A 27,646-nucleotide genomic window follows, 5' to 3' on the forward strand; every position below is an offset into this window, starting at 1 on the left:
GTTTATTTTTAAGACCTTACAGAACTGGCAAACGTAACCATCTTACCATCTCATTTGTTAACTGATTTATTTCAGAATACCAAGTAAAATGAAGAAGGACATTCCTCACTAATTGGAGTGCACTTGTTGTTAGAGGAGGTCGGTTTCTGAAGCAAAGCTGTTTAGAAACAACACCAACCCAACAGAGAAAAGGGAATATCTGATCCTGTAGGCAGAGAGTGTCCAAGGACCTCCAAGATGTAAGGAACACTAAATATATTCCCATGGGGGCAGTAGTTCTTAAATGTACAGCAACCCTCCTATTACCCCCCTCACATCCACATCCTATTATTGTGTGACCGATACCATCCAGATAATTCTTACTTTCATTTCCCAAAGTTATCCATCTACAAGGAGACCTGTATGGATCAAATGACAACACCAATGAAGATGGAGGAGGACCGGAGTCACATGACTGAGAAGATACTAAACTTCACCCTGGAGATCATCTACCTGCTGACCGGAGAGGTGAGGAGGATTCTGGGAGGTCACATGACATCACTCTTATCTCTATTAATAAAACACAGACCTGACCGGGGAGGTGAGGAGGATTCTGGGAATGTGACGTGATATTTCTGTTTTTGCTTGAATAGTATTTTCCTCCTGTGAAGTCTGGAGATCATATGACCGTCACAGTGCCTTCACCTCCCTCTCTGACATCTGACATAAACATCAAGAAGAAGATTCTAGAAGTCACCAAGAAGATGATGGAGCTGCTGACAGGAGAGGTGAGCGGTGCCGGGAATTCTGGGACATTATCCAGTAACAGAAAAGGGATGTGTCTGGATGGTGACTGTATCATTGTGTGTGTCAGGTTCCTATAAGGTGTCAGGATGTCACTGTCTATTTCTCCATGGAGGAGTGGGAGTATTTAGAAGGACACAAGGATCTCTACAAGGACGTCATGATGGACAATCAGCCGCCCCTCACATCACCGGGTAAGAGGAGACTTTATTGTAAAGGAGAGAGCAGTACGGAGGCTCCACCTAGATCCCCCATCATCTGATAAACACATAGAAACAATGTATTCAGTCAGTGTGTGTGTTTCCTACAGATGGATCCAGTAATGGGAACCCACCAGAGAGATGTCCCCGTCCTCTGTATTCCCGGGATTCCACACAGGTTAATATTAAAGAAGAGATACAAGAGGGGGAGGATGAGGCTGGTATAAAGGAGGAGTCAGAGTTTCCAAAAGGACACAAAGATCTGTACCCGGACACCATGGTAGACTCGTCCAGCTACAGAAACCCACCAGAGAGATGTCCCCGTCCTCTGTATTCCCGGGATTCCACACAGGAAGGTCACACCATCCCTCACCATCATCAGGTAGATGATTGGTAATTATTTGTAGTTATGATTTATACACAGCATGTATAATACAATTAAAGTTTATTTTATATTCAGAGTGGAAAACTCAGGGATAATAATATTGATGTAAAAAAAGAGGAGGATGAGGAGTATGGAGTGATGGAGGAAAGTTATGAAGGACAAAAGGATCTCTACAAGGACATTATGATGGAGTCACCTAATACCAGGAACCCACCAGAGAGATGTCCCCATCCTCTGTATTCCCGGGATTCCACACAGGAAGGTCACACCATCCCTCACCATCATCAGGTAGGTGGAGTTGAAGGTCGGGAACATAAAGTGATTGAACGCTCTGACATGTGGAGATGATGTGTGGACTCTACAAGATGATATTTGCTATGTGATCTCACATCATAAATACTTCTATTTTACAGATGTTATTTTCTGCCATTCTGTTGGTTTAGGGTGAAGATCTGATGATCATTAAAGTTGAGGGTGAAGTAGAAGAGACGTATGTGAGGGATGATCAGCAATATACGGAGGAGGATGGAATGATGAGGACATACAAAGAGGAGGACACTCCTACAGAGATCAGCACAGGTGAGCCAGAATATATTCTGTTATCTCCGCTCTGTTACTGCACACTGATTGGTCCAGAGTAGGGAGGGAGATGAGTGATATCAGCCAATAATAGGTTAGTATTAGTTACTGATACCCGTCCTGCATTTTCGATCTTCTCTCTCAGATAAGCCCCCTTCTCTGTGCTGCAGACACAATGTAAGTACTTAGACATGGTTTATGTAGATTCTGGGGTTCATTTGGCAGTATTAGTTTGTGTTTCTTTCCTAGTTTAGTATCACAGCTATAATAACACAGATTGTGCCTTTTCGAGGTTGGTCCCTATTCTTTGAAAAGACTCATAGCCACATTTTAACCACTTGAGCCCCGGACCTTAAGGCAGCTAAATGCCCAGGCCAGGTTTTGCGATTCGGCACTGCGTCGCTTTAACAGACAATTGCGCGGTCGTGCGACGTGGCTCCCAAACAAAATTGGCGTCCTTTTTTCCCCACAAATAGAGATTTCTTTTGGTGGTATTTGATCACCTCTGCGGTTTTTATTTTTTGCGCTATAAACAAAAATAGAGCGACAATTTTGAAAAAAATTCAATATTTTTTACTTTTTGCTATAATAAATATCCCCCAAAAACATTTCCTCATTTTAGGCCGATACTTACCTATTTACCTATTTTTGGTAAATAAAAAAATCGCAATAAGCGTTTATAGATTGGTTTGCGCAAAATTTATAGCGTTTACAAAATAGGGGATATTTTTATTGCATTTTTATTCATTTTTTTTTTTTTATACTAATGGCGGCGATCAGCGATTTTTTTCGTGACTGCGACATTATGGCGGACACTTCGGACAATTTTGACACATTTTTGGGACCATTGTCATTTTCACAGCAAAAAATGCATTTAAATTGCATTGTTTATTGTGAAAATGACAGTTTCCGTTTGGGAGTTAACCACGGGGGGCACTGTAGGAGTTAGGGTTCACCTAGTGTGTGTTTACAATTGTAGGGGGGTGTGGCTGTAGGTCTGATGTCATCGATTGTGTCTCCCCTATAAAGGGGATGACACGATCGATGCGCCGCCACAGTGAAGCACGGGGAAGCCGTGTTTACACACGGCTCTCCCCGTTCTTCAGCTCCGGGGAGCGATCGCGACGGAGCGGCTATAAACGAATAGCCGCGCCATCGTCCCGGATCGCTCCCCGAGGGAATCCGCCCGCCGCACGCAGCGGGGGGGGGGGGTCCCGATCGGACCCCCGACCCGCGCAAAGGCAAGGACGTATATATAAGCCCACCTGCCTGTCCGTGCCATTTTGTGGACGTAAATAGTCGTGCGGCGGGAGTTAAGTGGTTAATATACAATACTATTTACAGTCTTGCCAGGATGAGACATAAGTAGTAACATAAAAACTGAAACACTTATCTTTCCATGAGGAAATACTGCTGTAAACTTTCTCCATTGTTGTTATTGTTCTGTTTCAAATGCAACTTTATGCATTGACATACCACCTTACATTGTAGGTGAGGTTGAAAAAAAACACAAGTCCATCAAGTCCAACCTATGTGTGTGATTATATGTCAGTATTACATTGTATATCCCTGTATGTTGTGTTCGTTCAGGTGCTTATCTAATAGTTTTTTGAAACGATTGATGCTCCCCACTGAGACCACCACCTGTGGAAGGGAATTCCACATCCTTGCCGCTCTTTCAGTAAAGAACCCTCTACGTAGTTTAAGGCTAAACCTCTTTTCTTTAAATTTTAATGAGTGGCCACGTGTCTTATTAAACTCACTTCCGCAAAAAAGTTTTATCCCTATTGTGGGGTCACCAGTACGGTATTTTTAAACTGATATCATATCCTCTCTCAAGCGTCTCTTCTCCAGAGAGAATAAGTTCAGTGCTCACAACCTTTCCTCATAACTAATGTAGCGCTACCCCTGAAGGAGCCGCTGATTTGTTGTTGGGATCGGCATATTAAGTTACCTTGGTGTGGTCTAGGGGTGCAGTTGGGGAACAAAGTAGTGAGCGAAGTTCCAGACAGTGAATAGAGGTTTTCCAATGCTTTATTTCCAGGCCAACACTGCCAACATTAACTTCAATGGGAAGAGAAAGGTTGATGAAGAGAGGGAGAAAACTTTGCAGTATCAGGCCTGGATATGAACCGAGTATCAAATTATTGTTCGTCGCCACTCTAGCCAGAGTGGGTGAAGTGCCCCCGGACAGACCCCTATCTCAAGCCTGGCAGCCGAGGTGTTACTTTAGATTACTGGGAGGAACAGATCTCTCTCACAGGCCTGGCTCTAGGGCCTCTGCCATAGGCCTATTATTTTAAGCGAACTGAATAGATGAATGGAGCGAATCCTCCCAGTAGATTTCAACAAAGGTCACCGGAATGACAGCAGAACGTACCTGTCAGCATTCCGGGTAGTAGATTCCCGATTGGTTCATTCGAGCCCTATTGGACAACCTGCCTCCGGGTTCTTCTCAAGCCGACCCCCCCCATCGAAAGGCACCCAGCCTGGGATCCTCTTCAATAGAACTGAGGATCCAGTAAGTCACTGAAGTCCCCTTTTACCTCCGAATGAGGTTCTGTGTAGCTTGCAATTTTGGCCAGGTGGGCCGCGCTGGCGGGGTCCATGGATGCGCACACCCTGAAGGTGGATGCCGCACCTGGAACCGGCACCCCACGAAGATTTTTTAGCACATGACCCCTGTCATAGATATACTCTCCCCTATCATGCCCCGCGAGGGAAAACTCCTCTAATTGGCTGCTGGGGAAAACTTGCTCTGCCAGAACCCCTCTGGTGCCAACTGCTGGCCAGGGATGGCACCGCATCCCTGGAGTACAGGCTGACCCAGTGGACATTTCTGGAATGACAGAAAGTCCCAATTTAGTAAATTGTGAATGGGAGCAACCTAACTCTCCCACTCCCCACTAACTTTAGCGTAGTGCCCATACTGAAAGTAAGGGGGCGCTACATACTCCCCCCACTTAAAACGACACTGTCCCCAGTGTCCTAAAGCATTCGAGCCCGAATGCTAGCCTGATACCTGCTAACCAGACAGAAAAAAAAGGAAAAGAAGGAAGGATAGAATTCACACATTGTATTGCAATATTTAAATGGCATAAGACATACAACATACACAACCCTATCTATCTAGCTGCCCATTCTCCGCAGTGTTGATAGTAGGTGGGTCCAGAAAAAAAAAACCTTTATAGGAAAAAATGCAAAAAAAACCCATACAAAATACACATCCTAAGATATCAAAATATCCTGTTATTTATTTACAACCTCCAAAGTCAGGAGATATACACTCGAGCCCGAGCGCAAAGCTTCCTTCCCTTCAAATGTTTCAGTATAATAAGTGCTGTAAGGAAAAATACTCTGATGCAAGAAATATGAACATATTTATTTTTTTCTCTGCAAAGCAACAGTGCAGAACACTGCCCCTAGCCGTCAGTGCGCTGGTACTGCGGCAGTTCAAATTTAAAAGGTGAAGAAGTGGCAGCAAAGGGAAGTAAAAAAAAAAAGGGAAATAGTTATTTTCCTTGCTGAATTCTCTCCAAAGCTGTGGTAAAGAGGTTTACAAGGTCCAACTCTAACTGACTGAACCCAAACCCCTCCCAAGAGTCCTTTGCACGAAAGTCTATGTGGATCTGGAGGAGCAGGGGGGAAAGGGGAAACACTGAGAAAAGTTCAAAACAGAGTGGGGGCATACTTGTCCGTAACTTCCCTTCAGGTGAGTGCCTATGTCAGGCAACACAACAAAAAAACTCACTCGGCCACATAGGAGAAAGGGCCGGTAACACCGACATTGGGCGCCCGCATAGGACGGCATGTCCCGGGTTGGAGGAGCGGTGAGTGAAAGAAATCACACAACACAAACTCACCAGCTCCTCAAGGCAGACACGCAGTGCTCGGTCCACAAGAAGCACTCCGGGCAGGGCGCTTCTTCTTCTTTCTCCTCGTTGAGGCCCAAAATCCCCCAAAGCCCTGTTGTTCAGGAAACCGTGGCTCGAAGAGATGATCGGGCAGGTCATTACCATCTGTCTGTGATCCGCTTGACCAAAACTCGGGATCGGAGGAATCCTTCGCTCCAGCAGGGAGGTAGTTGAAGGCCTTAGTTGGGGCAGTGGCCGGATCAGGCCGATGAGATTTTCTCCACGCATCTAAATCAATTGGCCGGGGAGGCCTTTCTCCCATAGCGATACACCTGATGGAGGCTGCGCTGATGGAGACGGCCTCGCGGATGGCCTCGGTCTCCACGCATGCTGCACGGGCCACACAGTCACTGGCATTCCCTATCCCATCCAGCGGGCTTACGTTCTGAGGGTGGGAGAATAAGGCAGCCGGCAATGAAGTCTTAGTGGACGGGACAGTGGTACTTTCATCACTCGGGGCCTCCGACTCACGTTCTCCTCGGAGGGGAGAATTTCTGGTCATGGGGCCTCCACCTCCGCGGTGACCTCTCCCGGGTAACGATTCACCCGGGAATCTTTCGGGAGACCGACAGACGGGACGACATCGAATAGAAGTGCCTGGCACCCACGACACCGGGAAAAGGGCAGGAGGCGGACAGCCAACTCCTGGCACCGATGTCAGGCCAGGCCCAGCATTTCCGTCCCTTCGTAGGACAGTAACGCAAACTGTCCTTTAGTGGACCGCCGTATGCCCGTGTCTGTCACGGGTACTCCGTGCGGGACAATCACAGAGGGTATCCCTGGTGTGGTTATCGGGCGTCTCAGCCCAGCAGGGGCAGCAAGGTTTGTCCTTTCAGCAGACATCTCTTTCACAATCTGTCCTCCACTTAGGAAATGGTAATTCTGCCGAATTGGCGCAAAAATGGGCGTTTCCTGCTCTCTTGGCGCGAAATCCCACTGCACGTCTCACGCAGGGGAGGGTGGCTCCTCCCACTTGGAAGAACTTGTCCTGACACGTTGAAGGCGCGTGCCGTGCTGCACGTACGCCCAAGCTTAGCGATGCAGGGTTAACTCCCTCGCTGCCGGACAGTTCAAAAACACGATACCAAACACTTTTCGCTCTCCAATAAATTGTCACTCACTTTTCTTGTTGCCAACGGTAACAGCCGAATCCCCGATGAGCCCCCACATGTGGCGCTACCCCCGAAGGAGCCGCTGATTTGTTGTTGGGATCGGCATATTAAGTTACCTTGGTGTGGTCTAGGGGTGTAGTTGGAGAACAGAGTAGTGAGCGAAGGTCCAGAATAGAGAATAGAGGTCTTCCAATGCTTTATTTCCAGGCCAATACGGCCAACATCAACTTTAATGGGAAGAGAAAGGTTGATGAAGAGAGGGAGAAAACTTTGCAGTATCAGGCCTGGATATGAACCGAGCAATCCTGCTCGCAGTAGTATCAAATTATTGTTCGTCGCCACTCTAGCCAGATTGGGTGAAGTGCCCCCGGACAGACCCCTATCTCAAGCCTGGCAGCCGAGGTGTTACTTTAGATTACTGGGAGGAACAGATCTCTCTCACAGGCCTGGCTCTAGGGCCTCTGCCACAGGCCTATTACTTTAAGCAAACTGAATAGATGATTGGAGCGAATCCTCCCAGTAGATTTCAACAAAGGTCACCGGATGACAGCAGAACGTACCTGTCAGCATTCCGGTCACTAGATCCCCGATTGGTTCATTCAAGCCCTATTGGACAACCTGCCTCCGGGTTCTTCTCAAGCCGACCCCCCAATCAAACGGCACCCAGCCTGGGATCCTCTTAATAGAACTGGGGATCCAGTAAGTCAGCCTGCAATATTGGCCAGGTGGGCCGCGCTGGCGGGGTCCATGGATGCGCACACCCTGAAGGTGGATGCCGCACCTGGAAACGGGACCCTGCAAAGATTTTTTCAGCACATGACCCCTGTCACAGATATACTCTCCCCCAGCATGCCCCGTGAGGGGAAAACACCTCTAATTGGCTGCTGGGGAAAACTTGCTCTGCCAGAACCCCTCTGGTGCCAACTGCTGGCCATGGATAGCACCGCATCCCTGGAGTACAGGCTAACCCAGTGGACATTTCTGGAATGACAGAAAGTCCCAATTTATGGATGGGAGCAAAATAACTCTCCCATTCCCCACTAACTTTAGCGTAGTGCCCATACTGAAAGTAAGGGGGCGCTACACTAATATCCTCCAGACCCTTTATTGGCTTTGTTGCCCTTCTTTGTACTCTCTCCATTTCCAGTACATACTTCCTGTGGACTGGTGCCCAGAACTGGACATCATACTCCAGGTGCGACCGGACCAGAGTCTTGTAGAGCCGGAGAATTATCATTTCATCTCTGGAGTTGATCCCCTTTTTAATGCATCCCAATATTCTGTTTGCTTTGTTAGCAGCAGCTTGGCATTGCATGCCATTGATGAGCCTATCATCTTAGACCTAGTCTGTCTGGAAAGTATGGTCACCTTCTAACTTGGCACTATCCACAGGCAGCTTAATTCTTCAATAAAACACAGAATTTGAATCCAACACAATTTTACTTCAGCTAATTGCAATACAGAGGATGTTTTCCAGTTGTTTCAAAAGTTAAAAGACTCTGAGTTTCCTAAACGTAAAGTGCTAATACTAACTGAGGGAACATGGAAGAAATGGGAAGGGTCTAAATAGGACTAAACTAACTAGCACAAAATAGGAGGGGAGGATAGAGAAGCCAAAATGATATAGTAAAGTTGTTGTTTCCCAAAACTGCCACTAGGTGTCAGGATACTGCAAAACAACAATGCAGTTCAACACAACTCAGAATATTACATAAGAGTGAAGAGTTTTTATCACCAGAAGCCTAGACCTATGGCCACTTGTTCTACACTAGACAGTCTGCAAGTCTGAAGTTTATTATCAGAGACCACTTGACCCCAGTGTCAGTGCTTGTAGTTGGGTAAAGAGCACCTCCCATTCACCATTGGTTCCTGCTCTTCTGATAAGGCTGTGTAAATGTAGAAGTGATCTTAGAGGAGGAACAAAGGCCCTTTTACTGAAGAGGGGAAGTCACAGCTGGTTGGGACATCCACAGAGAACATCTGCTCACTAAAATCTACCTGATCCAGATGGAATCTTGATATAAGTGAATTAATCTTCTTGTATCTATTGATCATGTTGTTTTTATATTTTCCAGGACACACCTACGAGGAACCCTCAAAGGATCATCTCATTTTATCTCTAAACTGTAAAATGGAAGATGAGGACATCACAAGAGATTGTGCTGGAGAAAGGCCAATGAGCTCAGCTATGGATGGTGGACTTCACAGTGTGGATAGACCATCAAATCCCTCTGACTCTGAGCAACCTCTTACTGTGAGGGATGGTGCCGGAATTCAGGGGGAGGAGAAATTTTCCAGTCCTGAATGTGGGGAAAGTTTTAGCTCTGCATTAGGTCTTACTGTACATCAGAGATCTCACACGGGTGGAAAGCTACATTTCTGTTCTGAGTGCGGGAAATGTTTTACTCGGAAATCAGTCCTAGTTACACATCAGAGATCTCACACGGGGGAAAAGCCATATTCCTGCCCTGAGTGCGGGAAATGTTTTTCACAAAAATCAATACTTGTTAGACACCAGCAATCTCACACAGGGGATAAGCTGTATTCCTGTCCCAACTGCGGGAAATGTTTTTCACAGAAATCGGCTCTTGTTAAACATCAGAAATCTCACACAAGCGAGAGGCCATATTCCTGCCCAGAGTGTGGAAAGTGTTTTATCCATAAGTCACACCTTGTAAAACATCAGAAATCTCACACGGGGGAGAAACCGTATGTGTGTCCTGAGTGTGGGAAATGTTTTTCAGAAAAATCAGGCGTTGTTAGACATCAGAAATCGCACACGGGGGAGAAGCCGTATTCCTGTCTCCAGTGCGGAAAATGTTTTACACGGAAATCACACGTCGTAGTACATCAGAGAACTCATTGAGGGGTGTAGGGATGAGTTGAACATTCCTGTGTTCTGTTTTCAGGAGGTTCACTGAACTGCTCCAAGTTCTGAATGTTATTCCAAACCCCACTGAAGTCAATGGGAGCAGAAACTTTAAAACAATTCTGACGGGCGACATCAGCTGTTAGGATGACGGGCGACATCAGCTGTTAGGATGACAGGCGACAGCTATTCAGGCGACATCAGCTGTTAGGATGACGGGCGACATCAGCTGTTAGGATGACGGGCGACATCAGCTGTTAGGATGACGGGCGACATCAGCTGTTAGGATGACGGGCGACATCAGCTGTTAGGATGACGGGCGACATCAGCTGTTAGGATGACGGGCGACATCAGCTGTTAGGATGACGGGCGACATCAGCTGTTAGGATGAAAGGCGACAGCTATTCAGGCGACATCAGCTGTTAGGATGACGGGCGACATCAGCTGTTAGGATGACAGGCGACATCAGCTGTTAGGATGATAGGCGACATCAGCTGTTAGGCTGCATTCACACCTTGGCTTACAAAATCGCGGCGTTTTGTCCCACGAATTGCGGCGACAAATTGCAGCGTTTTGTACCGCGATTTGCGGCGACAAACCGCCGCGATTGTGAATGCAGCCTTACCCCCTCTATGGAGATGGTTCACATCTCCTACGCCAAAAGCCGCCTGAAAAAAAGGTCCGGGACTTGTTTTCAGGCGGCAGGCGTTCGGCGTTCAGCGTGGAGATGTGAACCATCTCCATAGAGGGCAATGTGTTCATCAGCTGTTAGGATGACAGGCGACATCAGCTGTTAGGTTGACAGGCGACATCAGCTGTTAGGATGCCAGTAGCCACACAGTCATTGGTTGTTATTAACCACTTCAATACAGGGCACTTTCACCCCCTTGCCAATTTTCAGCACGGTCACAATTTGAATGACAATTACTCAGTCATGCAACACTATACCCAAACCTAATTTTTTTATAATTTTTACACACAAATAGAGCTTTCTTTTCATGGTATTTAATCACTGCTGGGTTTTTTTTTTTGCTTAATAAATGTGAAAAGACTGAAAACGAAAAAAAAGAAATAAAAAATCTTTCTTCTTTCTTCATGAATTTAGGCCGCAATATGTATTCTGATACATCGCTTTGGTAATAATTACCCAAATCAATGTATATTATTTAGTGTGTGTGAAAGTTATCGAGTCCACAAAGTATGGGGTATATCTGAAAATTTATCAATCCTGATGCACTGACGGCTTATTTCATTTCTTAAGGCCCGAAAATGCCAGAACAGTATGAATACCCCCCCCAAATGACCCCTTTTTGGAAAGTAGACAGTCCAAGGTATATAGTAAGAAGCATGGCGAGTTTTTTGAAGTTGTAATTTTTTTTTGAAAATTAAGAAATACATTTTTTTTTATGTAAAAAGGGGGGAACTAATGTGCAAATCTACCTAACCACGGGCAACTAGGCTAAAATATAATAAAATAAAATACAACTAATAAGCAGCAGCCACGACTAATAGTGCTCACGCACTGACAATATATGAAACAGGGGTGGATGTAGTGGCGCTTACCAAAATAATTAATTAACAAATCCTGATAGTAAAAAAAGGTTATCCACACAGCAAATCTATGAATCCAAATGGCTAATAGGTCAAGCCACCACCTGCTGTGGGTGTGTAAATGTTCCACTCAAAATAACGTCAAGGAATACCACCCAACACCAAGAATTAGTGTGGAAGGTATTAAGAGTGGTGAATAATGAATCCCTAATAAGGTAACCAACTGTGCCAACCTCAGCACAATGAAGATGTACAATCACCATAAATGATGATAATAATACTGCAATCGAATGCGTGAAAATCCAAACAGTGCTTCATCCAATTTAAAGGTGCATAGTGCAAAATTAAGTATGATACTGAACAAATATTCCATAAATGCAAAAATGTGTAGAAAAAAATCCTAAAACATATTGAATTAATAAATATTAAAAATCAATATCCTGCGCAAATGGGCATGCCCAAAATTAAAAAGTGTAAATTTTTTTTTTTATATAAATAATGATTCCAAATAATCAATGGGAATCACAGTGCAGTGTTCAAAAGTGTCCGGTGCACAAACCGTGCAAAGATGATAAATATAAAGTCCAAAGAAATTCCAATCTATAATAATTCTAAAGTGAAAACAGTGCTCCAATCAATCCTTCAGTGCTTGATGCTGATCATGCATAGGTGCTTGTAAATAACACCGTCAAGGCTTCCCACAGTGTCTGGCAGATAGTGTGTTCCAGCCCCTTACCTTAGGAGGGCTTTTAGTAAAGCCTGTGTGTATATATGATCCCACAGCCAGCCTGCTGATTCACTCCCATACACCACGGCTTCATACGGGTTAGAACGATGTCTCTCCAATGAAAAATAAAGGAAGGGAAGCCTCCATAGCATAAAATCTTTATGATTTAATCAATAAAAAGCAAAATAACACTCACAAACAGCTGAGAGTAAACAGCGTGTAGTATCCTTGTGTCTCCGCTCTGCGGCCGCGAGCGGATGACGTCACCAGCAGCTCTCCACGTCCTCACGCGTATCGTGACAGCCAAACGTCACTTAATCCTATGAATCCTATGAATGTGCCATGAAAAAAAAATATTAAAAGCCAGCAGCTACAAATACTGCAGCTGCTGACGTTTAATATTAGGACACTTGCCTGTCCTGGAGTCCAGCGCCGTCCGCAGCAGAGGATGATCGATCGCTCGTCACTCTGCTGCTCTCCCGCCATCCTCAGCGAGGGAACCAGGAAGTGAAGCGCTCCGGCTTCACTACCCGGTTCCCTACGGCACATGCGCGAGTTGCACTGCGCCGCTGATTGGCTCCCGCTGTGCTCTGGGAGCCGAGTGTTCCCAGAGCACAACGGGGGGGGGGGGAGGACGGGAGGTGACGTCATGCCCGCAGTTTTTTCCGAAACTGTGTGGCCGGAAGTGGGTGCAAATACCTGTCTTTAGACAGGTATCTGCACCCCCCTCCCCCCTGAAAGGTGTCAAATGTGACACCCGAGGAGGGAGGGTTCCGATCAGCGTGAGTTCCACTTAAGGGTGGAGCTCCGCTTTAAGAAGTTTGAGGACCCCTGGGCTAGGCTGTGACCAGTGATGTGACTCATGACATAAGGAGAAGAGACCCTCTTTGAGTGGCCGGCATCTCCCCCAGGCCAGGAGCGGGGGTCTGAGACTGTGACGTCACCACCACCACCAGAAAAAGAAGAAGCAGCCAGCAGGGATTACACACTAGCAGGTATGATTGATGACCATGATTGATCATCATGTTGTGCATGTGTGTGTGTGCCACTGTGCCAGGCCCAAGCAGAAGCAAGCAGCCAGTTAAATGTTATAGTGTTAAATATGGATTATATATGCACAAATCACTTTATTACACTTTATTTATGATATCTATGGCTGCTTGTGCTATGCATATTTATATGATCCATATTGAGCACTATATTTGATTGGCTGCTTCTGCTTGGCACACATGCACAATCGCACATGATGATGACTTTAAGCGATTGTGAGTGTGTGCCAGGCCCAAGCAGAGGAAAGCAGCCAGATAAATATTATAGTGCTAAATATGGTTTATATAAATATGCATAGCAGCCATAGATGTCATAAATAAAGTGATTTGTGCAACAGGCTCATTAAAAGGGGTTGTAAAGGCAATTTTTTTATTTTTTAACAATAACAAACATGTTATACTTACCTCCACTGTGCAGCTCGTTTTGCACAGAGTGGCCCCAAAACCTGGTCTGGGGTCCCTCGGCGGTTGTCTCGGCTCCTCCTTGCAAGAACTAACCCCCTTCATGCGTGCTCTCTGGCGTATGGGTTAGTTCCTTGGGGCGCGCCCCCGTGATACAGGGCCTTGGGGCGGCACAGGGAGTAAATACGGGCCTGATCATAATTGATATCAGTGTGATTAAATGAGTATCATATTTGGTATCAGTGGGATGAAATGAGTATCATAATTGGTATCAGTGGGATGAAATTAGTATCATAATTGGTATCAGTGGGATGAAATGAGTATCAAAATTGGTATCAGTGGGATGAAATTAGTATCATAATTGGTATCAGTGGGATGAAATGAGTATCATAATTGGTATCAGTGGGATGAAATGGGTATCATAATTGGTATCAGTGGGATGAAATGGGTATCATAATTGGTATCAGTGGGATGAAATGAGTATCATAATTGGTATCAGTGGGATGAAATGAGTATCATAATTGGTATTGGTGGAAAAAAATAATTCCAGTCGTCAGTGTAAGTAGGATAAAATAAGTCTCATCTTTGGCATCGGTGAGATAAAATAAGCCCCATTGTTGGTGTTAGTGGGAAAAATTAAGTCCCATCATTGGTGTCAGTGAGAAGAAAGTCTAACCCCAGCCCAGCATTGGTGGTACTTACCTGATCACACACCCCCTCTGCCTCTCTGATGATGTCGGAGTTATACTTTCACTGGTATAATTGTAATGCCTGGTGACGGAACCCAGAAAGTGTTCCAAGAGTCAACACCTCACTGCCACTCTGCACAAAATCCCTTAACCGCTTCCCGACCGCCGCATGTAGATATACGTCGGCAGAATGGCACGTACAGGCACATTGGCGTACCTGTACGTCCATGCCTTTCCGCGGGTCGGCGGTCGGATTCCCGCGGGGAGCGATCCGGGACGACGGCGTGGCTATTCGTTTATAGCCGCTCCGTCGCAATCGCTCCCCGGAGCTAAAGAACGGGGAGAGCCGTATGTAAACACGACTTCCCCGTGCTTCACTGTGGCGGCTGCATCGATTGTGTGATCCCTTTTATAGGGAGACTCGATCGATGATGTCAGTCCTACAGCCACACCCCCCTACAGTTGTAAACACACACCAGGTGAACCCTAACTCCTACAGCGCTCCCTGTAGCTATCTCCCAAACTGCAACTGTCATTTTCAGAATAAACAATGCAATTTAAATGCATTTTTTGCTGTGAAAATGACAATGGTCCCAAAAATGTGTTAAAATTGTCCGAAGTGTCCGCCATAATGTCGCCGTCACGAAAAAAACGCTGATCGCCGCCATTAGTAGTAAAAAATAATAAAAATGCAATAAAACTATCCCCTATTTTGTAAACGCTACAAATTTTGCGCAAACCAACCGATAAACGCTTATTGCGATTTTTTTTTACCAAAAATAGGTAGAAGAATACGTATCGGCCTAAACTGAGGAAAAAAAATTATATATGTTTTTGGGGGATATTTATTATAGCAAAAAGTAAAAAATATATAGAATTTTTTTCAAAATTGTCGCTCTATTTTTGTTTATAGCGCAAAAAATAAAAACCGCAGAGGTGATCAAATACCACCAAAAGAAAGCTCTATTTGTGGGGAAAAAAGGACGCCAATTTTGTTTGGGAGCCACGTCGCACAATTGTCTGTTAAAGCGACGCAGTGCCAAATTGTAAAAACCCCTTGGGTCATTTAGCAGGTCCTTAAGTGGTTAATTGGTGAGATGAGGACGTACTAGCACAGTAGCCAAAATCCTGGGACTGTCCCATACCTCCCAACTTTTTGAGTAGGAAATGAGGGACACTTATCAGCAAAAGTATGCAGGTATAGGACACGCCCACTAAAGTAGAATTGTACAGAAAAATAAGATTGGTTAAACCCATGAGTGCTTTTTTTTTACCACTATTATTCCTTTATATTGGCTTTTGGAATTTACAAATGCAGCGATTTAGGAATTGGATAAAAGGTTTAGCACTGGGAAACACTTTTTGAAAGATAAAGAATGCGTTTTTTATATACAACTATATAGATCAGACCAAAATGAGGGACAAATGAGGAGGAATGAGGGACATGGCTCCAAATCAGGGACGGTTGGGAGCTATGCTGTCCTGCAACATTTAAGACAGTTGTAAACAATACAATCTGTGTTCGCACCATGAGATGTTTCTGCGGTTGCCATTTCTCCGAGCTCCATAAGGTGGTGAACTAAACTATAGTAAAGCAGGAAATCTGTAAGGAATACAGACAGGAAGTGATGTCAGGTACAGACAGGAAGTGATGTCAGGTACAGACAAGAAGTCCCGGGTGAGAGGTGAGTTGGGAGGAAGTAGTGAGAAGACATTGCTGGAAGGTGGCAGCAGAGGAGGTAATAAGATCTTATTTTCTATTTACACCCAGTAACCCCGTCATGTCCGTCCTCTCCTCCATAGTCACTGTGACGTCTTTTATCTCCAGCAGATGATGATATACACACATATATAGTGTGGAAACCTAGATTAACCCCTTCAGGGTCAGAACATTTCCCCACTTACAGGGCCGGAACATTCTCTTCATTTTAGAATCGCTGTAATATTTGCCAAGCAACAGCTATCTACAAATGCAGACGCTAGAGGGAAGCAACTCCCTATACATGTGCCAATTCCCACTGAGGGCAGCTCGCCTATTAATCCTTTACATCTCCAACCCTAATATTATACAACCAATAGAGTCCAAATAGTTCTCTGCTATCTGTCTACAGATATCACACGATCACATCAGTGAGGATGGAGGAGGACCAGAGTCACATGACTGAGAAGATACTAAATCTCACCCTGGAGATCATCTACCTGCTGACCGGAGAGGTGAGGAGGATTCTAATGCCCCGTACACACCATCACTTTATGTGATGAAAAAAAATGACGTTTTTAAAAACGTCACTTTAATTGACTGTGTGTGGGGAAAAACGTCGTTTTATGTCTTGTAAAAAACGACCAAAAAAAATTGAAGCATGCTTCAATTTTATGTGTCGTTTTTCAAAAGTGCACTTTTTACTTCACAGAAATTGACCGTGTGTAGCAAAAAACGTCGTTTTCTAAGACGTTTTTTCATCCGCGCATGCCCAGAAGCTAGCTTCAATGGTAAAACGTGGTGGAACGTAACCTCACTTTGCAAGAACATTGTGAGAAAAACGATGGTGTGTAGGCAACTTCGTCTTTGAAAATTGAAGTTTCAAAAACGTCATTTTTTACTTCACAGAAAGTGTCGTTTTTTTTCATCACATAAAGTGATGGTGTGTACGGGGCATTAGAGGTCACATGACATCACTCTCTATTAATAAAAAACAGACTTGAACAGAAAGGTGAGGAGGATTCTGGGAATGTGACATATTACTATTTTTTTTTTTAAATAGCAATTTTCTCCTCTTAAATCTGGAGATCATATGACCATCACAGTACCTCCATGTGACTCCCTAAAACCTGAGAGACACAACATGGAGAAGGTTCTAGAAGTCACCAAGAAGATGATGGAGCTGCTGACAGGAGAGGTGAGCGGTGCTGGGAATTCTGGGACATTATCCAGTAACAGACAAGGGATGTGTCTGGATGGTGACTGTATCATTGTGTGTGTCAGGTTCCTATAAGGTGTCAGGATGTCACTGTCTATTTCTCCATGGAGGAGTGGGAGTATTTAGAAGGACACAAGGATCTCTACAAGGACGTCATGATGGACAATCGGCCGTCCCTCACATCACCGGGTAAGAGGAGACTTTATTGTAAAGTAGAGAGCAGTACGGAGGCTCCACCTAGATCCCCCATCATCTCATAAACACATAGAAACATAGGTAGATTCACAAAGAGTTAGGCCGGCTTATCAGTAGCAGGGCTGTGGAGTCGGTAGATAAATGTTCCGACTCCGACTCCTCAGTTTTATGTACTTCCGACTCCGACTCCCCGACTCCGACTCCTCTGTATTAATATGCGAATGTATTTTATACATTCCTTGAGGGAAAGAAACGCAACCTACCACAGGACTACTGGCTGGGAAGCCAACAGTCTACTGTATTGCACAGTTTAAGCAAAAGACAAACACAATGAAAACAACGTTTTATAAAAAAAAAAATGTATTAATCAATCAAGTGGCTGGATAGTAGCAGCAGGCATAAACATCAGGAACAGGATTTTTACCAGTTCAAAAATACAAACCACATTATTTGGTTGTTTTAGAACAAAAACAAAGCTTATCTATAATGAACCAAAAACAAAATCTGTAAAACCTAGAAATGGTTTATATTAATCTTGAAATGTAGTTATAGGCTTAGCAAATGCAAATCAATTCAATGTAGAGTTCTAAGGAAGAGAATTGCCTCTGCCAGATCCTCTTTCATAGAGGCTCTTAAGTCAGACTTTATTATTTTTAGGGCTGAAAATAATCTTAGAGAGGTAGTTGGGCTGCTGCTCCTTTGTGTGCTTATCTGCTGCTGAAGATAGGGCAGTGGGAGGATCCAGGAAGGGGCATTTATTCTAAAACATGATTTTCCTAGGAGAATCCCATAGTCATGTTTAAAGTTTAAGCTAACAATCGGAGTTTACAAGTTTTTATAGCCTTAGCTAAATGACAGCAGTTTTTCCAATGGTTTACAGCTTCAGTCTTGAACTATTGGCCCTCCATTCCCTTCACTTATACAAATGTCTCACTCTCTAGTCCTGCAAAAAACATATTTATTTAATCCCTTATCAGTGAGAGGCTAGGTTACACATGGACGCTGCGTTCCCTGTAAAAGCAGAACACAACACTATGGAAAGTATAAGTATTGCAGCTCCTAATTGTGCGTTGCGTGCCATATAGTGAAGCACATGAAAAGCATGCTTCTTCACGGTCACTTAACGTGTTCGTTTTGCGGTTACGTGAGGCACTGCATGCATTGGTCTTTATTCTTACAGTAGAGGAGTCATTAATTATAACTTTTTGTGAATTGGGACATTTAAACTTTTTTTTTTTTTAATTCCAATCTAAATTTAGTAGGAGTCGGTGCATTGTTTGCCGACTCCGACTCCGACTCCAGGTACCCAAAATTTCCCCCGACTCCGACTCCACAGCCCTGATCAGTAGATAAGCCGACCTAACTCCGAATCTACGCCGCCGTATGTTTAAGCTTATGCTCAAACAGAGATACACTTAAACAAAGCTAAGATAGGACGGCTTGCGCCGTTTTTCGGATGGCCGCTAGGTGGCGCTTCCATTGCGGCCGGCGTAGATTATGTAAATGAGCTTGTACGCCGATTCCCGAACATACGCGTGCCCGCCGCAGTCGAATTACGTCGTTTCCGTAAGGCCTTAGGCGGCCTAAAGTTATTCCACCTATGAGGTGGAATAACAATGTTAAAGTATGGCCGCCGATCCCGCCGCGAGGTTCGAATTTTTAACGTCGTTTGCGTAAGTCGTCCGCGAATCGGGAGTTACGTCGTTTACGTCCACGTCGAAATCAATAGGCCCGTACAGCGTACTTAGCAATGCGCACTGGGAAATGTAGGCGCCCGGCAAAAAACGTCAAAAAACGTGAGGTCAAGCCTCATTTCCATACAACACGCCCCCCTCCAACCAATTTGAATTAGGCGCCCTTACGCCCGCTCGTAACACGCCCCCCTCCAACCAATTTGAATTAGGCGCCCTTACGCCCGCTCGTTTTAGGCTACGCCGCCGTAGATTAGCAGGTAAGTTGATTTAGAATCACTACTAGCCTAGCTAATTTACGGCGGCGTAGCCTAAACACACTAGGCTACGCCGCCGTAAATTTATTCCACTGTACGTGAATCTACCTATATGTATTCAGTCAGTGTGTGTGTTTCCTACAGATGAATCCAGTAATGGGAACCCACCAGAGACATGTCCCCACCTGTCCCCACTTGTTTAATGCTAAAGGCTCTTCAAGGCTGAACTTTAAAACTCTTGTTTACCCAGTGCCTAGACTTTAGGTTATGAAAAAAACATACACCTCCCAGCTCTTTTGACAAGGTTGTGTAAATGTAGAACTGATCTGGGTGGAGGAACAAAGGACTAAAGATGGGAAGTTGCAGCTAGTTGGTTAAGTGAACAAGTCTTCTTGTATCTATTGATTATGTTTTTATACTTGTCCAGGACATGCTATCGGGGAACCCTCAAGGGATCGTTTTACTTTATCTCCAGGTTGTAAAATGGAAGATGGGGACATCACAGGAGATGCAGAAGAAAAGACAATGGGCTCATCTGATGATAGAGTAGTTCACAGTGTGGATAGACCATCAAATCCTTCTGACTCTGAGCAACCTCATGCTGTGAGGGATGGTTCCGGAATTCAAGGGGAGGAACAATTTTCCTGTCCTGGATGCGGGGAAAGTTTTGCCTCTGAATCAAGTCTTACTGTACATCAGAGGTCTCACACTGGCGAGAAGCTTTATTCCTGTTCTGAGTGCGGGAAATGTTTCCTTCATAAATCAGAACTTGTCATACATTGCAGATCTCACATGGGCAAGAAGCAAAACTCCTGCTCTGAATGTGGAAAATGTTTTACACGGAAATCACATCTTGTTAGACATCAAAGGTCTCACACAGGGGAGAGGCCCTATCTCTGCCCTGAATGCGGGAAATGTTTTTTACATAAATCAATCCTTGTTGTACATCAGAGGATTCACACAGGGGAAAAGCCGTATTCCTGTCTCGAGTGTGGGAAATGTTTTGCACATAAGTCAGGCCTTTTTACTCATCAGAGATCTCACACAGGGGAGAAGCCGTATTCCTGCACCGAATGTGGGAAATGTTTTACATGGAAAAGACTTCTTGATAGACATCAGGTATCTCACACAGGGGAGAAGCTGTATTCCTGCACCGAGTGCGGGAAATGTTTTTCACTGAAATCAACTCTTGTTAGACATGAGAGATCACACACAGGTGAGAAGCCATATTCCTGCACCGAGTGCAGGAAATGTTTTTCGCTGAAGTCAGTTCTTGTTAGACATCAGAGATTGCACACAGGGAAGAAGCCATATTTTTGCCCGGAGTGCAGTAAATGTTTTCTACACAAATCAGGCCTTGCAATACATCAGAGATCTCACACAATGGAGAAGCCGTATTCCTGCTGTGAGTGCGGAAAATGTTTTGCATGGAAATCAAAACTTGTTTTACATCAGAAATTTCACACTGGAGAGAAACCATATTCCTGCTCCAAGTGTGGAAAAGGTTTTACACAGAGATCAGACCTTGTTAAACATCACAGATCTCACAGAGGGGTGTAGGGAGAGGTCGAATATTCCTGAGTTCCTTGCTCCTAAGTTTTGAATGCTAATCTGGATCCCATTGAAGTCAATGAAAGCAGAATCTTTGAAATCAATTTAGTCCATTTCTAAGACTAAAGGGCAAGACATTGTCAAAGGGCATGGGGAGCTTGGCACTGCCCTGGGGGATATGGAGATGTATAGCAGAAAACTACAGACCAGTCAGCCTAACATCAATAGAATGTAAGGTATTTCAGGGAATGGTAAGGGACTCTATACAGAAAATTTTCTGTGATAAAAGAATAATAAGTGACATCAGATGTAGATTTATGAAAGCCTGTTCTTGTCAGACCAACCAGTAATTATTCTTTGAAGAAGGAAGTGAGAAATGGTGGAAGTCCAGTGGACGGAGGTTATCTAGATGTTGTACCTCCATAAACATTTATTTTATAAAATTAAAATCTGTTGGAGTTAATGAAATTTATGTACACGGATTTAAAACTGTTTACATAAACGGGTCCTGAGAGTAGTGATAAATTACTCATTCTCTGGATGGTGGGCCCAGGAGTTCTGTCTTGGGGCCAATGCTCTACAATTCGTTTTTTAATGATATAGAAGTTAGCATCAAGAGCTCAATTTAGGTGATTGCTGATAATACCTGTTGGACCTCCGCTATGAGGATTGATTACAATTATTCACTCTGGAGAGGAGACTCTTAATCAGAAATATAGTTACATTGTACAAATTCATCAAAGGTGACTCTAGTAACTGTAATAAACTTTATTCCAAAGTCCATGAGGAGGACATGCAGCCATAATTTGAGGTTAGAAGAAAGGAGGTTTAACCTTAGATTGAGGAAAGGGTTCCTTACTGTTAAGCCCTGTACACCCGATCGGTTCGTCTGATGAAAATGGACCATTTTCATCGGATAAACCGATCGTGTGTGGGCCCCATCTGTTTTTTATCCATCGGTGAAAAAAATAGAACCTGTTTTAAATTTTTCTTATGGATAAAAAAACGATAGAAAAAAAACGATCGTCTGTGTGGAAGTCCATCTTTCAAAAATCAATGCATGCTCAGAATCAAATCGACGCATGCTCAGAAGCATTGAACTTCATTTTTCTCAGCACGTCGTAGTGTTTTACGTCACCGCGTTTGGACACAGTCAGATTTTTGACCGATACGCTTATTGGGATATTTTTTTTTTTTTACCAAAAACATGTAGCAGAATACATGTTGACTTAAATTGATGAAGAAATTTGATTTAATGTAGTTTTTTTTTATTGGGTGTGTTTTATAGCAGAAAGTTAAAAATACGGTCTTGTTTGTATAAGTGTTCCAATGTATGTACATTAGTGTTGAGGTTTCTGTATTACTATATGCCTTATCTAAATAAAGAATTGGAAAAAGAAAAAAAAATACTGTTTTTTTTTCCATAATTGCCGGTCTTTTTTGTTTATAGCGCAAAAAATAAACACCACAGAGGTAATCAAATACCACCAAAAGAAAGTTCTATTTGTGGGAAGAAAAGAACATCCATTTTATTTGGGTACAGAATCGCATGACTGCGCAATTTTCAGTTAACCAGTTACCGACCGCACTATAGCCGAATGACGGCTCGATAACTCTGGGCGTACATTGACGTACTCCTAGATTCACACACCCCCTGGGGAGTGCACACAGGAGTATCCGTGACCGCCAATGAGAGCGGCCGTTTACCACATGATCGCTCTGTCAAATGACGGAGCGATCACTTGTAAACAAACCGGTGTCATGTCTGGTTCCTCTCTCCCCTCTCTGTACCGATCTGTACAGTGTGAGCGGAGAGGGTAGAGATCGGATGTAGCAGCACTGTGGGCTGGATGTGTAGTGCCCACAGTGCTTCTTTGTGAAAATCCATCCATCCCTCTGTATTAGCCATCCATGCTCATCCATCCCGCCATCCATTATCATCAATCCATGTTCAGCCATCCCTCTGTCACACTTATCCACCCATCCATGCTCAGCCATCCATACTCGGCAATACTCATCCATTCATACTCTGCCGTCCATACCGTCATCCATACTCATCAATCCATGCTCAGCCATCCATACTCAGCAATACTCATCAATTCATACTCTGCCATCCATACTCATCAATCCATGCTCAGCCATCCATACTCCGCAATACTCATCAATTCATACTCTGCCATCCATACTCATCAATCCATGCTCAGCCATCCCTCTGTCATACTTATCCACCCATCCATGCTCAGCCATCCATACTCAGCAATACTCATCCATTCATACTCTGCCATCCATACCGTCATCCATACTCATCAATCAATGCTCAGCCATCCCTCTGTCATACTTATCCACCCATCCATACTCAGCAATACTCATCCATTCATACTCTGCCATCCATACCGTCATCCATACTCATCAATCCATGTTCAGCCATCCCTCTGTCATACTTATCCACCCATCCATACTCAGCAATACTCATCCATTCATACTCTGCCATCCATACCGTCATTCATACTCATCAATCCATGCTCAGCCATCCCTCTGTCATATTTATCCATGCTCGGCCATCCATACTCAGCAACACTCATCCATGCTCAGCCACCCCAGCCATTCTCGGCGATACCCAGCCATACTCAGCCGTACCCAGCCAGGCACAGCCATACTCGGCGATACCCAGCCATACCCGATCATACCCAGCCATGCTCAGTGATACCCAGCTGTACTCGGCCTCTGTATGTGGCCAGGCTGTGGAAAAGTCTCACACATGTGGTATTGCCGTACTCAGGAGGAGTAGGAGAATCGATTTTGGGGTGTCATGTTTGGTATGTACATGCTGTGTTAGAAATATTGTATAAATGCCAACTTTGGCCCAGATCCACAAAGAAGTTACGCTGGCGTATCTATTGATACGCCGCGTAACTGCTAGGTTACTCCGGCGTATCTTTGTTTTGTATCCACAAAACAAGATACGCCTGAAGCTGGGCTAGATCCGACTGGCGTACGTCTTAGTACGCCGTCGGATCTAAGGTGCATATTTACGCTGGCCGCTAGGTGGCGCTTCCGACGATTTCCGCGTCAAGTATGCAAATCAGCTAGATACGCCAATCCACAAACGTACGTCCGCCCGGCGCATTTTTTTACGTCGTTTCCGTAAGGCTTTTTTCGGCATAACGTTACCCCTGCTATATGAGGCGTACTCAATGTTAAGTATGGACGTCGGGCCAGCGTCAAATTTTCCGTCGTTTGCGTAAATCGTTCGCGAATAGGGCTTTGCGTAAATTACGTTCACGTCGTCTAGGCATTGAGCGGGCGTAATTTAATTTGAAAATTCAACGTGATACTGAGCATGCGCGCGCATGCGCCGTACGAAAAAAGCATCAGTTACGTGGGGTCAAGCTTATTTTACATAAAACACGCCCCCCCTGTTCATCATTTAAATTCCACGCCAGGAGATTTACGCTACGCCGCCGTAACTTTAGAGGCAAGAGCTTTGTGAATACAGCACTTGCCTCTCAAAGTAGCGGCGGCGTAGCGTAAAAACGATACGCTACATTTACCTAGCTATCTGTCTGTTAAAGCGGAGGTTCACCCTCAAATTTAACTTCATACGAATCATGTCTGCAGCCTTAATACATACCTCTATCGTTGTCTTTTTTTCTCCGATCCGAACACTTACCTGTCTTCAGCCTCACTTCCGGGTCTTCTTCCCTGCGGGGAGTGGGCGTGTCGCTCCTTTTCCCCGACGAGGCGTAATTGGATGCTGTGCGCAAGGTCTCCTGGGAGTGACGTTACAACACTCACAGGAGACCAGCTCAAGTGAAGCGGGAACCGGGTCACATGACACGCAAAGCGCATCATGTGACTAGGAATCCAGGAAGTGTTTGCTTGTGGGATTCAAATTGCCCACAAGCAAAATGGAAAAGGCCAGGACTATTTTTTAAAAGGTATCCTTTTTGGCAAAAACGGAGCGGACGGACGTAGGAGCGGCTAGCAGGTGAGTAGTACCTAGCTAGCTCTGTTACCAGGCTTTGGACATCTAAAAAAAAAAGCCGTGGAACCTCCACTTTAAGCAGAGCAACCAAAAACTATAATACATTAATCCTAGCACCTACCTAGTAGGGTGCTACAGGAACATAATGTGATTGAACTCTCTGACATGTGGAGACGATGTGTGGACTCTACAAGATGATATTTTCTATGTGATCTCACATCATAAATACTTCTATTTTACAGATGTTATTTTCTGCCATTCTGTTGGTTTAGGGTGAAGATCTGATGAACATGAAAGTTGAGGGTGAAGTAGAAGAGACGTATGTGAGGGATGATCAGCAATATACGGAGGAGGCTGGAATGACGAGGACATTCAAAGAGGAGGACACTCCTACAGAGATCAGCACAGGTGAGCCATCATATATTCTTCTGTTATCTCTGCTCTGTTACTGCACACTGATTGGTCCAGAGTAGGGAGGTAGATGAGTGATATCAGCCAATAATAAATTGATAATAGTCACTGATATAATCATACACATTATTGTTTCTTTTTTCTCGGATAAACCCCTTCTAATTGCTGCAGACACAATTTATGTACGCAGACATGATTTATGTCGATTCTGGGGTTCACCTGGCAGTATTAGGTTGTGTAGCACAGATTGTGCCTTTGTAGGTTGGTCCTTCTTCTTTGAGACGACATACTGTATACTGATCAGCCATGACTTTGTGACTGATGAGGATATGTAATATAACCACCCAGGTGTATTCTTAGGTAATGCAAAATTATACTTCAGTGACCCGTCAGATCTGAGAGAGAAACACAAATTAACACACATTAAAGAGTTAGGAAGTGTATCAGAGTTTATCTAGTTTATTGAACACAGAGGGCCAGATTCTCGTACGATCGCGTAACTTTGTGCGGGCGTAATGTATCTGATTTACGTTACGCCTCCGCAACTTAGACGGGCAAGTGCTGTATTCTCAAAGCACTTGCTCCGTAAGTTGCGGCGGCGTAGCGTACATCGGCCGGCGTAAGCCCGCCTAATTCAAATTTGGATCAGGGGGGCGTGTTTTATGTAAATCTTATGTGACCTGAGGTGATTGACGTTTTTCCCGAACGGCGCATGCGCTGTCCGTGGAATTTCCCAGTGTGCATTGCTCCAAAGTACGCCACAAGGACGTCATTGGTTTCGACGTGAACGTAAATGACGTCCAGCCCCATTTACGGACGACTTACGCAAACGACGTAACTTTTTCAAATTTCAACGCGGAACGACGGCCATACTTATCATTGTTACGCCGCACTTATGCCACCATATAGCAGGGGTAACTATACGCCGGGAAAAGCCTAACGTAAACGGCGTAACTTTACTGCGTCGGCTGGGCGTACGTTAGGGAATTCGCGTATCTAGCTGATTTACATATTTAGACGCGTAAATCAGCTTACAGGCCCCTAGCAGGCAGCGTAAAAATGCACTTAAGCTCCGACGGCGTAAGACACTTATGCCGGTCGGATAGAATAGAAATCAATGCGTAACTGATTCTAAGAATCAGGCGCATAGATACGACGGCTCGGGTTAGGACTTTCGACGGCGTAGCGCCATGTACGCCGTCGTAAGTCCTCTGAGAATCCGGGCCAGAGTACAATATTTAAACATTTTGTAAAAACAGGGGCATAGGAGGGACTTCCCTTATCAGGATTACACATACATCATCTATTTGGCAAGCATCTGCTTCCACCCTGACAATGCAAGTTCCTTTTTTATCTCAATGATGTATGTTACAGTCAGAACAGAAAATGTATTCTGGGCTTAAACCACAAGAATGCACAGCTACATATATGTAAAAAAACACAGATGTTTCCCGCAGATAAAGACATGCCACAGTCTATGTAGATGAGAAACAGATGTTGCCTACAGATAGAGATATTATAGTTTTACTTCTTAACAGAAACGGGAAGTTTCTTCATGGACATGGCTCAACCACAAAACTGTCAAACTCTTTAATTCTATGTAAACCAAAAATGAGTTTTGCTATGGCAAAACTCTACCCAACAATATACAAATATATATAGATATATATCTCATACATATGTGAATTTAGAAATAGGAAAATAATTGTTTTATACATTCTCTTACAGTGACCACCCACCTAATATTTAGTAGGTCCTCCTTTTGCCTCCAAAACAGCCCTGACCCATCAAGCTATGGGGACTCCACTAGACCTCTGAAGGTATACGTGGTATCTGGCACCAAGCCATCAGTAGCAGATCTTTTAAGTCCTGTAAGTTGTGAGGTGGGGCCTCCATGGATCAGAGCTGTTTTTTCCAGCACATCTCACAAATGCCCCAATTGTATTGAGAGTTTGGTGGCCAAGACAACACCAAAAACTTGTGTTCCTCAAACCATTCTTGAACCATTTTTGCAGTGTGGCAGGGCACATTATCCTGCTAAAAGAGGCCACTGCCATCAGGGAATACTGTTTCCATAACGGGGTGTACTTGGTCACTACAATGTTTAGGTAGGTGGTATTTGTCAAATTTTAATCGCTTGAATGGCAGGTTTCCAGCATATTGTTTCCCAAAGCATCACACTGCCTTTGATGGCTTGCCTTCTTCCCATACTGCATCCTGGTGCCATCTCTGCCCCAGGTAAGTGATGAATACATACCCGCCCATCCACATGATGTAAAAGAAAATGTGATTTATCAGGCCAGGCCACCTTTTCCATTGCTCCGTAGTCCAGTTCTTATGCTCACGTGCCCATTGCAGGTGCTTTTGGCTGTGGACAC

At 44.5% G+C, this 27,646-nt stretch overlaps 2 protein-coding genes across 2 annotated transcripts in view; both read left to right on the forward strand.

Moving 5' to 3' along the window:
* Positions 1–1,111: 1,111 nt before the first annotated feature.
* LOC120935516 (zinc finger protein 271-like) overlaps positions 1,112–27,646 on the forward strand; it is a 75,168-nt gene continuing 48,633 nt past the window's right edge. Inside the window, exons 1-2 of the mRNA XM_040347566.1 lie at positions 1,112–1,365; positions 25,130–25,227. Coding sequence (XP_040203500.1) covers positions 1,261–1,365; positions 25,130–25,227 — 203 coding nt within the window. The 5' untranslated portion in view covers positions 1,112–1,260. The remainder of the gene's footprint in view (positions 1,366–25,129; positions 25,228–27,646) is intronic.
* Positions 19,586–21,573, forward strand: LOC120935892 (gastrula zinc finger protein XlCGF17.1-like). The gene has a single exon (XM_040347926.1). The coding sequence runs from the start codon at positions 19,805–19,807 to the stop codon at positions 20,879–20,881; it is 1,077 nt and encodes a 358-aa protein (XP_040203860.1). The 5' UTR covers positions 19,586–19,804; the 3' UTR covers positions 20,882–21,573.

The sequence above is a fragment of the Rana temporaria genome, chromosome 4 (assembly GCF_905171775.1).
Source record: "Rana temporaria chromosome 4, aRanTem1.1, whole genome shotgun sequence".
NCBI classification, from domain to species: Eukaryota; Metazoa; Chordata; class Amphibia; order Anura; family Ranidae; genus Rana; species Rana temporaria.